Below are 17,512 nucleotides of genomic sequence, written 5' to 3'. Positions count from 1 at the left end.
CTCATCAGATCAGAGGGCTTAAATTATTGTTGAGTAGAAAGAAGTTGGCAGATGGCTTCAGCCCTGATGAAGACTCAAAAGTAGTTGGCGTGACCATTAATAAATACACCACAAATCAGTGTGCCTCTGCCATCTTCAGTATACTTATCAATATTAAGATACTAAACAAACGACTGTTAGTTTATAGTAAAGTTGTCTAATTAACGTATAACTTTGCAAATACATTTTTGATCTGGGCTACACATTAATTAATTGCATGACTATCCAAACATACGGCCACCTTTTTATCCTAATTGCTCTTTTACTTCCATTTTTAGTCATTCATCTTTTCCAAAGATAAATCTGATACACTGAGGACAAACTCAGAATGGCCAATGGGCACACAGAAACTGGGGCAACTTTGAAAAAAATACTGGTGCCAAATATGGGCTACATTTTAGATATCAGATAGATACTGATATGTCACTGAACTTCTACAACAATTACCTTTACCTGACCTCTTCTGTTTATTATCTCAGGCCCAGGTTAAAAAACATCGACCGGAGCAGCGCGCAGCATTTGGAGGTGACTGTTGGGGACCTGACTGTCATCATCACAGACTTTAAGGAGAAGGCCAAACCCGCCTCCACCCCCGCCTCCTCTACCTCCTCTTCCTCCTCTAGTGCGGGCGCATCCTCGGACCACCTCAGCCAGAACGGCAACAGCTCGGAAAACACGGAGAGGGGCCTATCGCGCTCCTCATCGCCCCGCGGAGAGGGCAGCTCAGTCAACGGGGAGTCCCACTGAGTAAACCAACATACAACCAGCCCGTACTAACTATCGGAAATCCTTCAAAACATCTACAGACTACTGCTGGAGCATACTACTACTACTCCGCTACAACACATGGATTATTTTGGATATTTTGGCTTCGAGAACAACAATAGTACTTTTTTGTCACTGCCCTACAAGCAATATTTAACACTTTAGCCCTGAAAACATTGAAAATGTATGTTAAAGGGATCCTACTCTACCAAGCTTGCCATTGGAACATCGGAGGTAGATTGCAAACCTATTTCAGGACGAGGTTGAACTTTTGAACTTGAGGATGTCTTGACAGTTTGCGAACGCGATTCAGTCACACCTGTATTTCTGCACTTCAAGGTTTTTGACATTTAATTTTGAAATGCCAAATGTGCAGCTTTGAACCAGCTATGATCGACCTTTATGGAAACTCACTTTGGAGTTGTCAATCGCTGTCCTGTTACATCCTGTCCCCAAACGCATTTTTTCCTCATATACCGAAAAATCAATATGTGTGGACTATATTCATCATAAACTGTTTTACTCTTGACTGCCTCTACTGTAGATTTCTGAGTGACTGTTAAAGCTCTAAATACATTATCAATTGTGTACAGTACAATTTGATTTAACCAGGGGATGTTTTATGGGGAATCTTGTAATTGTCTATTAAATTAGTCTCGAAAATTTTCAATATTTCAAATTGCATTTTTGGTTTGCTTGCATCAACAGGATGACTTTAAATCTTATATAATTTGCAATTCAGAAACTTGGTTAATTTACTAAAGGCTTTTGGCGTGTCTCTGCATTGGTAAGATATGAAAGCCACAAAATAATGATAAAGATATTAAAAAATCTGCTAAATTGACAGAAATTCAATCAATTTTCCCCTCTGTCAGTCATTTTTCATATAAGCGATTTTAGCTGCGTATGAGGCTTGCAGCTACATTGGAAAACTGCTGAGTCCGCACTCCGTACTCAGAGCCAAGTGGACGCCATTTTAAATTTGTCAACTCTAGGAAACCATTTTTTTTTTTTTTTCTTTAAATATCTCTCATGCCCATGATGTATTGTACAGGCTTGCAAAGTTGTGGACTTCAGGAACTCACATTTTATGCAGACACATGTAGGATTTATTACCAGGAATACTATGACTATAGATGAGACTAACTACATTTTAGGTTAAATACTGATATTTCAAAGATCTGTTGTTTTGATGTGGTCATACCAGTGTTTCTGTCTGAATTTGACATTATCATTTAGCACACCTTAAGCAGAAGTGTTGTGGCATGATTTGGTCTCAATATATTGTGAGACAAACTGTGTTCCATAGTTTGTTAGTTTTGTTTTTTGTCAAAGCTCTTATAGGTTCACTACACTAGCTGGGACTAGATGTTTGGGCTTGTGAGAACCACGAGGATTTTTTTTTCTATATTTGGTTGTTGCAAAAATGGAAAAGACACTCTAATGGGTCACTTTTTGCTCTGCCATGCTCAATTGTTTTAAATTGTGGATTTGTTTATTACATGTCTGAATAAGAAAATAACAAAATTTACTTAAAATCTGGTGCCTCTGTTTGTATTGTTTTTGTTAGTATAGCAGCCGTATCACCTCGAAAATTTCCGATCTCATGTTATCTCAGAAGCTAATGCTTAGTTACTACTGGAATGAGAGAATACCAGGTGCCACAGTGGGACGGTAGTCGTTCAAGAGCCAATTCGCTTAGGTCAGTCTACTCCCAGGGCAGCTGTAGCTACAGTAGTGTCTTAACACAGCAGCTGTGGAGTGAATGAAAAAAGCAATGTAAAGCGTAATTATTATTATTAAGAGTGGGATCAAATTGAATATTATGTGTAGTGTTGGAATGTAACTGAATACAAGTACAAAGAATACATATTCAGCATACTGTTTTTTAGTTCCTGAATTCTGGTACAGTAACTTTTTTATTTGCTGGTATTCAGAGTAGAGTTACTTTTCTAATCAAAGGAATACATTACGGTGATCATGTAATTAAGGCTTCAAATGGTTCATAATCAGTGAAACGAATAGAAAACTCTGCTCTTGTGGTGACTGCATGTGAGATTTTTCCATCTGCATTTAGTGATAGGAAGTGCTTTAAAAACAGTGAACCAAACATAATGCTCTTTTTAATACTATGTTGCATCTTAACACTATAATTTAATAAATATTCCAAGTATTTAGAATACAGTACTCTGGTTGCACTGTATCAGAATACATTACTAAATCCATTTTATTGCAGGTATTCAGTATTTTGTAACTAAATACATTTTCAAAGTATGCTTCCCATCACTGGCTATGCGTTGTAGAATAAATTGAAGTTATCCCCAAGAGTTGAAAATGAAATGCGGGAGAAGTTTATTTACAATCAGTGCGGGTTCCGGGACCCGGAGACATGAACCCCCAAGACACTGAGATAATATTGTGCATTCCAGTTTAGTCCAGCACAGTTAAAGTCTAGTCACCGCGGTGCCATTTCTCTGTCAGCCAGGGGATGTTCTGGTCTGGTGATACAAATAGTCTTCATTATGTGATAATCATGTGTTTCAACAGTGAAGTTCAATACACACCAATAGCTATAAATATACTCTACTCCAGTTTCGGCCTGTTTGCATCAAGAAGGGCATACAGCTTTAAAAATCTGTCAAGTCATGAATCAGAAACAGTACCGCTGCCCTAACTAATCACTATTACTTATTACTCAAGATGCTTCAACTATTGGTGTGACTACTACTATTACGACAACTGAGGCTGTAGATAAGTAAAATCACGGTGAAGAAACAAAACACAATCTAGCAATGTTTTTGGGGAGGTAACAATATTCTAACATGCCTTAAAGCTCAAAAGAGTCCATTTTGTGTAATATAAGACCATTAATTACTTATTGAAATACTAGGCCTGACCATTTTCATCCACTCTTGAATGAATGATACTTTGCACCTCTGAACTGGCCTATACAAAATCGGCCCTCTCTTTGATCATATGCATGAATTGAATATATTTTACTCTAAAAGTCTTTTGTCAGGCAGATGAGTATTGTGCAGTGACTTGTTGCTCCATCTGGTGAAATTATACAATAAGCACTTCCTTTCTGGCCCATAACACGGGGGTCAGAGGTCATACACGGATTATGTTAATATGACGCTTCACTGGTTTGCATTCATCACAAATACCCATGCATCAGTGTAGCAGCGAGACGCTTTTCAGTATTCTGAGCGCATCCTACAGTTTTATTAGTCAGCAGCTCTCCCACAGACAAAGTTAATGAAATTGCAATTGACTTTGACGTTGTTTTTTCTTCGCCAGCACTTCAGTAAAAACGAGCAGTCCTTTAAAGTACTGAAAGGCTCTTTTCAGAGGTGAAACCAATTGAAAGTTGCTGGGACTCGGGGGGAGGGAGAGTGGGGAAACAACTTTGCTGATCGCTCCCACCCTTCCCCCAAGAGAGGTCCCGACCTCTGCTGCGGGGAACGCTGCGTCAAGTGTGCGGCACGGAGCAGAGGCGAGGACAGGAAACGACAGGGGATTTCAACATAAAACAGACCTTATAGGACCTAAAGAAAGCATTGGGCTTGCCTCTAAATGATTATTCCAAGTACTGAAATAAAATAAGTAGAGAAATAAAGATATAGTCAAGCCATGAATATCAATCAACCTTTATTGTAACAGTGCAACATTCCGACTGATTCAGTGATTTATAAAGATGAAATAGACTAAACAACATAACCATCAATATGTGACAGTATAGCCCATAGCCTCGTGGTAAAATGTTATTATTGCTGTACACTTGTATTTTTAAATAATAAATATTTTGTGCCTATATATTTTATGCACTATATTCTAAACTTTGGAGACTCTTGTTGGTGCATGAAGCAAGAAAGATGATGTTTTGCTATTTACTTAAACTTGACCAAATTGCAAATGCATTTTGACAACGTGCATTAAAAACAGAAACCGCATACACAAGAGAAATATTTTTTGTCATTTCATTTTAGGCCTGTAGAGTCTACAATTGTCCACAAGAGGGCGTATTCACTCACACTTTTTTTCCGCTGGTGGTTTTACTTTGTAGCATTTCCCTCCGGAAGCTCCAGTTGTCGCGTGAATGCCACAGTCAGTCAGCAGCAGTGCAGCAAATGTCTGTGTCATGATCCAATCTCAGAGTAGTGCCTTTAAACTCAATGATGCGGCGTTACCTCCGTGCACTTCTGCTGTGCATGGTGTTTGCCGTGTTTTCGGGTTTTTATTTCTACTCTAAGCTGTTTTACTCGGACACTTTGGAGAGAGGCGTCGGGACTAAGCGGATTTTCGTTCCTCCGAGAGAACCTGGAACGAGACAAGGGGCCGCGGACAAAACTGGGACCCAAACGCACTGGTACAATAGGTGAGACAGGATTTACAGGTCCTACTGGGTCTGTCGGGGCGTAGTAACAAGGATACATGTTCTTTTATTTTGATATAATTAATGTAAAGTGCACCCGTCCATGCATCGGAATGTGTATTGATCGCGTATGACGCTGTGTTTGAAGTTAGATGCGTCACGTGACCGCATTCAACACGAGGCTGTGATGTGGGCTGCAGTAGTAGCCCACATCACAGCCTTTTTGTATTCCACGTTTGTAAAGTTTAGAGAGTATAGAGGTTTGTAAACAATTTTATTGACACAGCTGACTATTCATGGCATTTATGCCATACCAGCTTCTCAAAGCCTGATCCTGTCAGAGCTCAGAAGCTCAGCAGGGCCTGGTTAGTACTTGGGAAAGTCAGGTGCCACCATGGGGCGCCTGTTACAAAAACTGTCGTTGTGCCCTTAGGCACTTCACCCACATTGCCTAGTATGAAAGTGGTGTGTGCGTAAGAAATGGTGGTGGTCGGAGGGGCTGATGGTGCAGATTGGCAGCATCACTTCTGTCAGTCTGCCTCAGGGCAGCTGTTGCTATAAATTGTAGCTTGCCACCACCAGACATGGAGTGAATCAATAATGCTCTGTAAAGCGTTTTTGAGTGTAAAGAAAAGCGCTATATAAAAGCAATGCATTATTATTATTATTACAGGGTTTCCACTGTCATAGAAATCCTGGAAATGTCATGGAAATTGAAAGTGTAATTTTCCAGGCCTGGAAAAGTCATGAAATTTTTGTATCTCTTTTAAGCAACTACAGCATTCTGTTAAGTTATCATTAGACTCTTATGATTATTTCTGAACTTATGTGCCTTTTGTTTAAAAGAGATGACAATAAATGCACTGACAGTATTTTGAATGTTGAACAACTGTCGTGCCAAACCATAAGGTGAGTGGAAAGGGTTAACATTTTATATTTAGCCCTAAAAGTATGATCAATTCTACACATGTAGGGTGCCATAAAGTCAATAAAATTCACTTTACGTCATGAAAAAGTCATGGAAAAGTTTTGAAATTTTGTCTGTGAAAAAGAGTGGGAACTCTGTTATTACTGTGTAACTTCTCATCACCTGCTTGTCTCCAGGGGGGTGTAAAAGTAGCAAGTAATCTATGAAGAAATCTCTAGAATGTACTGCAGTGTAGCATTAAACTAACTCTCTAACTTCACAGAGACATGGAGTTGATACCACCAAGACAGGCTGCAGGTCAAATCTGTGGAGAGGAGACACTGCTCACAGTAGGAAAGAATGTTATCAAGAAATTTATCTAGCAATAAAGCCACCTGTATGTGAATACAAGCCAGATAGATTAGTGATGCATTTCAGACAAAGCAATGGCATCACCCTGGAGACAAGCAAGTGGCTAAATAGTTACATCATGCACCTTTAAGTAAAGTCCTTTATCAGGCAGTTCATCCTTGTACTTTGTAAGAACTGTGCACGTATAATTCAGGTTTGCCCTTGGCACCTTGTCCTGTTTGTGTATGCAGAAAGATTATCTATAAGGGCAACACGTCAGTTGTAAATTCCACACATCAGTTGTATTTTTACACACACCATGAGCTTGTGTGGGAGTGTTTTTAGGGGAACTGGTTTTGTGTGTGGTTCAGTTATTGTACTAGTTTATACTTGTCGTTTACACTTCTCCTTTCCCTCAGGTACATAATGCGACAGCAGAGCCAGGCAGACTCTACAGGGGAGCCTCCCATGCACCTGGCTGTGGTGGCCTGTGGAAGCAGACAGGAGGAGACTCTGACAATGGTCAAATCAGCTGTTCTCTTCAGCATTAAACAGCTGTGTGTGCACATCTTTGCTGAAGATCAACTTCATGCAAGTTTTATGGAGACTGTAAGTGGCATAAGTTTGAAATTAGTTATGTAAAATATTGTAATCACTCTGACATTGAAATTTTAATTGTTAGGCAAGAGTATTTTTTGGTATCTTTTAACAATCTTATTTTGTGATTGCGCTTCAATTTTACTGCTTATTTAGAGGAAGGAAATTTGTTTATGCAGTACACTTGCACAATACACTTGTCACTGTTTTGATGATTAAACAGGATGTATTTCATATAAGTTTGCACAAGTAGTGGTTGAATAAAAAGAAACAGATACAAAAAATGCAATATGACAGAGTATCATGTTCAATATATCAACCATCGCATTTATATTCTGATAATATCGTACCTTGAGTCATGTATCGAGTATTGAATTCTGATTTGTGTAATCATGCTTAAATTTTTCATGTATGGGATTCTTCTGTTGGTTTAATTAATATGTTCAGTTTTTGTGCTTTTGTGTGTTTACCTTGTGCACTGTGAATTAAGTTGATTTCAAAACATGAATTGCAAATCTTATTGCAAGAAAATCTGCAGTCCTAAATAGTATTCCATAAATTAACAACTAAATGAGATCTGATTTCTGTTTCAGTTGGAATCGTGGCCTGACTCCGTTCGAACACGATTCAACTACACACTGTACTCAATCAGTTTTCCCAGCGAGAACGCTGCAGAGTGGAAAAAGCTGTTTAAGCCCTGTGCTTCCCAGCGCCTCTTCCTTCCTGTGAGTATTTTATAGGATTAAAAAGTTTGAGTTCAACGTTCATTAAAATATGTGAGTTTCCTGTGCACCTACTTGCTTCCTCTCATTATGTATTTTTGGCATTATGTGGACACAATAGTTGCTTTGATAAAACTTTTTTTTTTTTTTTTGTTAAATTTTTTTTAAATATTAGAACTCTTTCTAATAAAGTAGACATTGATAGATTGCAAATGTCACTGACCTGTAAGCATAAAGTCTAGTACGTGCATCATATCGAAGCACACACAGACACAACTATCAGTAAAAAACGTATCTAGGCCAGTGTCTCTCAAACCTTTCTCACAAAATACCACATACAAAATTTATTTGGCTTTCTGAATACGACCAGATCTACACTGGGTCTTTAATATTTAATAACCATGTCATAAATTGGACTACAATATTGCAGTAGTAGGTAGTTTTAGTAAGTAGTTTTTTTAACCAAGAAGCTTCTAAAGGAGGAACAAAACGTGAATAAAATTTACTCTAAATTAACTAAATATTAATATTGCAGAGGACCTTGTATACCACCAGAAGGAGCTCACGCACCACAGTTTGTGAAATACTGATCCAGGGTTTATGTGTCAAGAAAATAAATTCTAAAACATAGTGTAGTAAATTCAAAAGAGATCTTCATCAATCCAAATGTAATTTATGGTTCACCACTTGCATACATTATATTTATGCAAATATTAATTTTGACTTGAACAAACTTTATTGATCCACAAGGGAAATTATTTTGACACAGTAACTCAAACATGATAATATATTATAATATCAAAGGACAAAATACTATAAATGGTAATAATACATTAGGAAAATAAGTAGAGACTGTTTTCAGTTTAGGCACATTATATAAATCTATATATTAACACAACTCTCAACTTTGTGTCTTGCAGCTGATTTTAAAGAGGGTGGACTCGGTGGTGTATGTGGACTCGGACATCCTCTTCCTGCAGCCCATGGACAGACTGTGGTCCTTCCTGTCTCACTTTAACTCCTCCCAGTTGGCAGCGATGGCCCCAGAGCACGAGGAGCCACGTATCGCCTGGTACAACCGCTTCGCCCGCCACCCCTACTACGGGCGCACGGGCATCAACTCCGGCGTGATGCTCATGAACATGACCAGGATGAGGAACGCTTTCTTTAAGGTATTTGCTCTACTTCAGTTTCATTTAGGGGATGCACTGGTATCGAATGTCGGCGTGATACTGAAAAAATTTGCTGGATCAGATTTGAGTATGGGTTCAGCTAATATCCTAGTTGGACAAATAAACTGATTTAATCTCATAATGTTTTATACTTTTATTTACACAGAGTTGTTATTTAAGATATACATCATAGCTCCATAACACATTTGGATCAGTTTTGTCTTATTTTATCTTTGTATAATGAAAATAAATGCTCTTTTAAATCTCTAATTTGGTATCGGTTAATACTGGGAATTGGCAGATACTTAAAGCTATAGTGTCAAAATCATTATCGGAACTGAAAAAATAGAATTGTTGCATCCCCAGTGTTGTTGTTGTCATGTTGTTGTATTTTTCTAACTGACCACAAGGGGTCCTCCTTCTCCCACATCTATTCTCACACTGGTTTAAGCTCCTGAAAATCCCACTGTCCACGTCATCTATTCACACCAGTCTTTTGTCTAACTTTGTGTTTGCAGAATGACATGACTTCTGTGGGGCTACGGTGGGAGGAGCTTTTGATGCCTCTTCTTCAAAAATATAAACTGAACATCACATGGGGAGACCAGGATCTGCTTAATATCATCTTTCATTACAATCCCGGTAAGAACTTTGTTTAATGTAAATGCACAATACATAAAAACATATCTATTAGGCCCAACATGTAGGGTATATTATGTTAAGATAACTGTTTGTAACTTTTATCCAGTGATTGGTAAAAAGAAATAGTCTGTCCATCAAGTGGTCATGATAGATATTAGTGCTACAATCAATGTCTCTATTATACTGAAGCTCCAAGTTTAGACCTCTACAATGCTTATGTTTTGGCTGATGAATTTTAAAAATTACACAAATTCCCAAAATTCCTTTACCTCTCCTTTGTGCAGAGTTCATGCTGGAGTTCCCTTGTCAGTGGAACTATCGCCCCGACCACTGCATCTACGGCAGCAACTGTGCCTCGGCCGAAGAGGAAGGCGTTTATATTCTCCACGGAAACAGAGGAGTGTTCCACGATGGGAAACAACCGGCTTTCAGAGCAGTCTACGAGGCCATACAAAAGGTGGGCCCATGTATGGAGTTTAAAAACACTGTGGAGCACTAGCACACTGTGGAGTATTGTCACACGACATCACAAGGTGGGATAAAGTGTTTTCCATTTGAGAAAACTTCAGTTAACGTTTACAAACTGTTCATTTTTATTGTGAAGACAGTATGGTTCAGGTTAAATTTGACCCAGACCAGGAATTCCCACATAGTAAGTGTCTATGAGTGTCAAATTTTGAACTACATATCTATTTAGAATGATTAAATAAACTATCCCACATAAATATCTTTCAAAGAGCAGGAAGACCATATTTTCTTGTTCTTCTTTTTCATGTATAAGACAATGGTGGTGTCCTAAGTGAAAAACTTAGAAGAAACTTAGAAGAAAAGACCTCTCTCCCCCTTGATTGACTTCTGTTCCTTATGTGCACCATAAACAGGATGATCACTCTTTCACTGTTTTGAGATTCCCTTTTGCCCCTTCAAAAACCAACAGATGAGTAAATCTGGGAACCTGAGGCATGAGGGAGTCTCAAAACAGTGAACTCTTGACCTCTGTCAACACTGTGCCATAAAAAATAGACACAAACATAGTCTGAACAGTTTCACAGTTTCAAGATTCCCTAAAACTTCCATTTTCCTTCATTTGATTTGCACTGATAGATCTAAAATCCATCTCAATAGGGTTAGACCCAAACCAGCCTCAATGTCCAAAAATTTGTAGCCCCTGTACAAAACTATAAAATTTCAAAATATTTTCATTTTTGTGTATTTTGGCAAATTTTAAAGAGTGATGCTTAGGGTATTTTTACTACTCTCAAATGTCAAAACAGGTTCAATTTGACCCAACTAATATGTAAAGGTTAAATATGCAGGGTTTGTGCATCAAATATGTTTGAATGAAACAAAACTCCAGGTAGGTTTTTGCTGAGGAAACAACTTTTTGACAAATAGCGTAAGATAGGCTCAGTATAGGCGTAATATAGGCTTCACTCCTGTAAGAAAGGAGTACAGTTCCATCTTTGTGTTGAAGTGTTAAAATAAAAGGTAATGTATTTAATTTGGTTGTGAGCCCTAAGTTTTAAGGCCAGTTGCAGATACCCTGTTAAAAAAGTGCAAATAAAAGCGTGACATATCTGCCAGCCAATAAAGTAAAAATTTTCTATCTCTAGTAATTGCCTGACTGATTCAAGTGTGTAGTTGGAGTTGAATGAGAGATCTGATTGGAAGAGACCTTTCCTAACCCAGTGACCCACCTGTTCCCCACCAATCGGTTGTTTCCGTAACCTTGGTGATGAGATCTTGGATTGTGTCCGACCCGGGGGACCCTGTCTGTACACACTGTAGTCCACCTTTTGCACTAAGCCAGAGGCAAAGCTAATTTCTCCTGAGGATGTTTATGGTTGTTTACCACAAGTGTAATGATATTGACGGTCTGACTGGCATTTACTTAATGAAGCCATCACTGTTGAAAGTCTCATTGCTTTCTCTATTAACAAAACATCGGACATAGATCAGTCCAGCGGTTGATCCATGGCTCGCAGTTAAGCAGCTTTATAGAGTGTGATCAATATAGCAGTTTACGGTCAAATGAAACTGTACCATATACACACAACACAGCATAACACATGGATTTTTCAATAGGCAATTTAGGTAGAGATGTGTCAAATGCTATAGATCTGCTGTATGTGTGTTTAATCTAATAGGAAGAGACCATTTCATCAATTTTTGCTTGTTCATCTGTGTAAAGATCCTTGGGCTATAATTGAGCATTTGAACAACTTCCTTACAATACTTTTGCTCTAAGAATCACGGACCAAACTGCTTCAAAAAGTACTTAAAAATAGAAAAACGAAAGATGATAACAACTTTAAAAAGTGCAGTTTCTTGAAAATATTGCTGATTAACTAGCCATGGAAATTGTGGGTTCCATTGCCTTTGAGTGCATAAATGCATAAAAACTTGTTTATCAGAAATCTCCTGTTTTCCACGCTGAATAATAGTTCAGTGTTGTAGCCTGCAGCCCTTATATGTCATGCTCCGTGATAATAACTTCTGGGGGAGAGATGAACCAGTGAGTAGTGCTCCTTTCTGAAAATGTTGGATAAACTGACCAAAATTAATTTAATGAATTATGAAGCTACATTTGTCATTAAGTAATACATTCATTAGAAAAATTAGGCCCATGTTTATTAAAGGTACCTGATTTTCCCATGTATTCGAGTAAAATTTGTATTGTACCAGCAGTTCTTGAGGTAAAATATCCGGTGCGTCCTGTCTCCATTTAATTATAAAGCACTTTATTGTCCGATAATCAGGCACATTAGCATGCTAGTTGTTGTCAGCTTTACCTTCATGGCAAAACGCTGCCCTAGTCTCTGTGCTTATAAACTCACCACACTGAATAATTAAATAATTTCCCTTGTGGATCAATAAAGTTTGTGTAAGTCTAATTAGGATTAGCTGGGGATGCATAATATAAGTGAGGAATAAGTTTGAACCACTGCAAACTGTTTAAAATGAACTAGCTCAAAAACTAAATCTCCCATCTCCTTTTTGCAGATGGCAGCTTTTTATTATTGTTGACTTCTTTGTTTGCCCTCCCAAAGTGATGGAAACGCTCCTCCCTGTCTGTCTCTGCGTGTCTGTCTATAAGCCCCTGTGCCTCTAAATGTTTCAGCTCTCCGCCCTTTCCTCGAATACAGAAACCCTGTCCAGGAAACTGCAGTTAAATTTTTACAACCAATGAATGCATTTAGAGTTGCTGTCTGCGCACCAACAGTGGCCCATCAGACGCCCAAAATCAATACAAGCAACTGTAAACGCAACTTTATGACCAATGGGTGTGCGATTGTGTGTGCGCCCATAAAAACACCATTTCTCTTTGTGACCCAATATCAAGGAGGGACCCGACCACAAGCAAATGAGCTAGCATAAAAGTGGTAATTCCCCTTTGATTTCCTTAGAGCATTGTAAAGGCACTTTCATTATTGGAAAGACATGAAATTTCGCCTCTAATCTCCACTTATGACCGGACCGTAAGCCTATAGCGGAAAAAGCGAGAACCACTTTATGTTGAGTCCAGCTGAATGCACTAGTTTGGGAGTCCCACATGACAATAGGCTGCTTATGTGAATGCACTTTTTAGGTTTATCATGGGAAATATGTTGTCCAAATGCTGTGAGTTGTAGTTTTAGACATTACTATTTGAGACTTACAGTAAACTGTAATTATGACCCCCACCTCAAACCCTCATGTTCTTTCCCTGATATCGTGCTTTCAACGTACAATTCAGGATGTCAGCATAATTATACACAGAGGTGGGACCAAGTCATTGTTTTGCAAGACTCAAGTAAGTCTCAAGTCTTTGACCTCAAGTCTGAGGCAAGTCCAAGTGGAGTCTCGAGTCACTTCCCCATCAAGTCCAAGTTGTCTGCTTTGAGCTTCAAGTCATTTCAAGTCTTTAAACAAAAGTACTAAATATAGCTTAGATTTTAACAATTTATATGACCTTTAAGCTAAATTTTACTTAAAGTCATAGTATATTTATATATGAGTATTTATATAGTATTTTCCTTTTTAAATGTCTTGACAAGATCTTCATGTAAATCATTGCGGTCAGAATAGAAAGAATTGAGATCTAAAAATGCAGTTATTTTTTCATGTAGTCTGCACTGAAATGAAAGGATCATGTTCTATGTAGTTCCCTTTGTTGTACTGTATTGTACTGTATATTACTGTAGTACATTTGAGGATATGACATCACAGTACTTCAGCTGCATCCAAAGTGACAAACAGAGAAGTGGGAGGGACATGTTCCAGTTTGTTCCTGTAAAATTAAGCACCGCATGTATCAACTGTTAAGAGAAAAGTATTTTCTAAAACATGTATTTTTTTAGGAGAAGCATCAAGTCTTCTCAAGTCACAGAGTTGAGTCCCAAGTGTTAGTACCTCTTATTATACAGGGCATAATACAATAGTTTAATCTGATAAGTACTATGAGAGTATGTGAGGAATGGTGATTTAATTATTATTTTATACATGAATTCATATATTGCTCTTTTGTTAGGACAGTGTTACCAATCATGAATCATGAATCATACAATCTCGATATTTCTTCTCATCCTTTGTGCTTGCTTGTAATACTTGGGGTCAAATTAAGGGCAAATACACCCAGACTCATTTTGACATAAACAGAGGAAATAAGAATGTACTTAACCTTGAAAAACAGCTGTAGAAAGTAGAATTGAAAACATAAATTACAAATGATTGAGAGATATTAATTAATTAGTTGTTAATAGGGATGTAACAATATCCAAATCTCATGGTACGATATTATCTCGATATGAATCTATGAATGTATTGCAATATTTTGAAGAAGCTGATATAATTGTAGATAGGACACTTTTTTGCTCTTAAAATACCTTGACAAGATTTTGGTGTGAATTATTACCATTATAATCCCAAGAATTCAAGTTAAAAACATATTTCTTCATGTTGTCTGCAATGAAATGAATCATGGGATATGTAGTTCCCTATGTTTTTAAACTGTTGCTGCTATAAAACAATGTATTTAAGCAAAGGAACTTGTAATTTGATATATTTTGACAGCCCACGATATTATTGTGAGACTTTTGACGATACAATATCACAATATTTCGGTTATTGTTACATCCCTTGCTGTTAATTATCCAAATTATGTAGGAGTGATATATTAAGCAAATTTGAGCATATTTTTCATAATTCATAATTTATAAGACAATTTTAGACAAAATGTTTTAAATTTTAAGTTGTCTGCCCTATAGATCCAATGCAAAGACTTTTTCTGTTATTTTCTGCAAATTATTTTTAATTGCTTCACATATATTTTAAATAGATCTGCTTCAGTTAGGACCAAAGCTCTCTCCACAACACTAAAACGCTACTGTTGGTACATCTTTCCTTATCCACACTGAGCATCTAGGATTGAGCCTTTCCCTAGGGGTTTCTTGACACCATTTAGAGATCTGAATTGCTCATTTTAACTTTTAAGTACCTCCTATCTATGCTTTCCACTACTCCCTCCTGCATCTTCAACTTTTAAACAAGCAGAAATAACAGCGTTAGCATGGTCGTTAACAAAATTTAGCCCTGTATGTCTGAATGCTCCATCACCTGCTACCTGTCAGCCTCTGGGGAATTCTCATTTGTTTGAATTGAACCAAGAGACACCGCATTTCACTAACTAACCCACACCTGCTGTTTTCGTTGCAGTACTCGTTTGGCACAGACCCGGTGAGCGGTTTGTTGGATCCACTGGAAGAACAACTTTTGAAGACGACTCATACTTACTGTGGAAAATCTCACCCGCTTTTCACCAAGAGACTAGTGCACAGCCTGGCAAACATCAACAACATGGCAGTGGGAGGATAATTATGAACTCCAAATGAAAACACAAGAAGCAGCTAAAGGATTTCATTTGGCGCTGCGGTGGCTTAACAATACTAAAATGTTGAGACTACGAAAAAGGCTTCGTACCTTTTTCAATTTGAAGACACACTTTTATTTCAAAACAGTAATAGCTTCTTTTAAAGGTGCACTATGTAACTTTTCTCGGGTCTGCAACCTGATTGTCTGTATCCATGGAGACAAGCAGATGACACTACAAGGCATAGTTACAGGTTAGATCTGTGGAAAGGTAACCCCGCTTACAGTAAGAATGCATGTTTTTCAATGTTTTTTTAAGCATAAACACAACCGTGATTGTGTAAATGCAAGATAATGAGTCTAATGCCATGCTGTGGAACATTCGAGACAAAACTGTAACATCGGCATGGAAACAAGCAGTTGGTGGAGCCTCTATCAGAAAAGTTACACAGTGCATATAATGTCTTTTATAAGTTCTGATTTAAAAAAAAAAAAAAAAACATGTCCGTGCTAAAACTACTCAGGCGTAACTCCAACTTTGTGTTATTCATGTAATTTCTTTTACCTGCTCAAATTTTATTAGTTTTAGCATTCATCTGGGCATTTTTTCTGTTTGTTTGTTTTTGTTTTTAATTTTTTTGGACAACTTTACACTGGTTTGAAATTGAAATTGAAACATCTCTGCAAATTTAAATGTATGACTCAGAATAGTAGGTGTTTTTTTTTTTTTTTTTTTTTTTTTCTCCTCTTCCCCTCCTTTGGTACTGACTATTGAACTATAGTTTGTAGTTAATATTGTTTTGGAAGAGTATATCTTGTCTTTCCATATTGGAGAATTGTATATTATGTGTATTTTTATGTTTGAAATGCTCTTTTATGTTAAGAGAAAAACATAAACTGGAAATAGTCTTTCTGCACTGCAGGGTATGAAAACGTATGCACTGGTCCACTTTCATTACCTGATCATAGCCATTTCAAACTGGACACCATAAAAGTCTGTATTTTATTCTCTATACACATTTACTATTGTATGGTATCTCTTTGCTGATGGTTTGATTTTAGAAAATTCAGAAAACTCCAGACAAATGTGAATAACCTTCGTGTTCTTATGCCAAAGTCAATTTCACTTTTTGCACTGCTTTTACCGCTGTTAACTGTAAGCTAATGTCTCTGTGATTCTATTACAAGGGCATCCTTTGAAGCAATTAATTTTGTAAAAATGATTTTTACACAATTTTTATATTAAAATTTGTTTTTTATGTAACATATGTGTTTATCTATTTTGATTGGAGAGTAATGCCACCTTATCTTAATTTATTCATATACCCGCTGTATACAAAATACTCTGTCCCTGCCTGAGAGCATTGATTGAGTTGAATTTGATGATTTGACACACGACCGCTGTAGCCGTGCAGTGGCCAGAGTACTTAGATGAGAATACAGCGCTCGCACATGGACACACAAACACACAAACACAGGACAATAGCGCGCATCTCCCCTGCAGCCTGCCAGGTAATTGCAGTCTATGGGGGACAGGTGCTTCAACAATGGAACGCCAGTGTCCAAGCAGGCTCCATTCAGTGCCACTGTAATTACATAATTGAAAAGCTACCAGCCTGGATGTGTGTGTGTGTGAGTGTGTGTGTGTATGCAGAAGGTAGTGCTGAAAAAAAACATGAAGATAAGGGGTTTTATAATACAATGAAGCCTTAATCTACTGCGCACACTCCCATTGGCACTTATAGAGGAATATATTCTTGCGTGTTCAATCCATAACATTTTGAATATGCTTACAGACAAATCCATGGATGGGGGAATCGGATCACTCTTGGGGGTAAACACTGGAGGCGTGTAGGAGGGCTGGAGGGACGGAGAGAGCGGTAATGGGAAATCTATTGTCAGACGGAGAGGAGTCTGCGTGAGAGGAGAGGAGAAGGGTCAGGCTATACCCAGATATAAAAGCGAGGGTCACTCTCATTTTAGATGTTTGGCCAGTATTCACGCTTCAGCTTTGAGTTTCATATCTATTGAAAAGATGGAAAAGATTGGTTTGCTCAATTTGTGGAGTTTAAAATGAATGACTACTGAATGACTA

The 17,512-nt window shown here is 37.8% G+C and overlaps 2 protein-coding genes across 2 annotated transcripts in view; both read left to right on the top strand.

The window, feature by feature from the left end:
• yaf2 (YY1 associated factor 2) overlaps window positions 1-2,336 on the top strand; it is a 30,662-nt gene extending 28,326 nt beyond the window's left edge. Inside the window, exon 4 of the mRNA XM_020926502.2 lies at window positions 519-2,336. Coding sequence (XP_020782161.1) covers window positions 519-786 — 268 coding nt within the window. The 3' untranslated portion in view covers window positions 787-2,336. The remainder of the gene's footprint in view (window positions 1-518) is intronic.
• Window positions 2,337-4,900: 2,564 nt separating this feature from the next.
• gxylt1b (glucoside xylosyltransferase 1b) lies at window positions 4,901-16,681 on the top strand. The gene is made up of 7 exons (XM_020926636.2): window positions 4,901-5,182; window positions 6,857-7,046; window positions 7,628-7,759; window positions 8,677-8,928; window positions 9,447-9,570; window positions 9,855-10,027; window positions 15,265-16,681. Exons 1-7 carry the CDS (start codon window positions 4,980-4,982, stop codon window positions 15,421-15,423), a joined length of 1,233 nt encoding a protein of 410 aa, XP_020782295.2. The 5' UTR covers window positions 4,901-4,979; the 3' UTR covers window positions 15,424-16,681.
• The last annotated feature ends 831 nt before the right edge of the window (window positions 16,682-17,512 follow it).

Source organism: Boleophthalmus pectinirostris, unplaced genomic scaffold (genome assembly GCF_026225935.1).
Source record: "Boleophthalmus pectinirostris isolate CB_2022bp ecotype Guang Dong unplaced genomic scaffold, ASM2622593v1 HiC_scaffold_18, whole genome shotgun sequence".
Lineage (NCBI taxonomy): Eukaryota > Metazoa > Chordata > Actinopteri > Gobiiformes > Gobiidae > Boleophthalmus > Boleophthalmus pectinirostris.
This window is presented reverse-complemented; position numbering and strand designations above follow the sequence as displayed.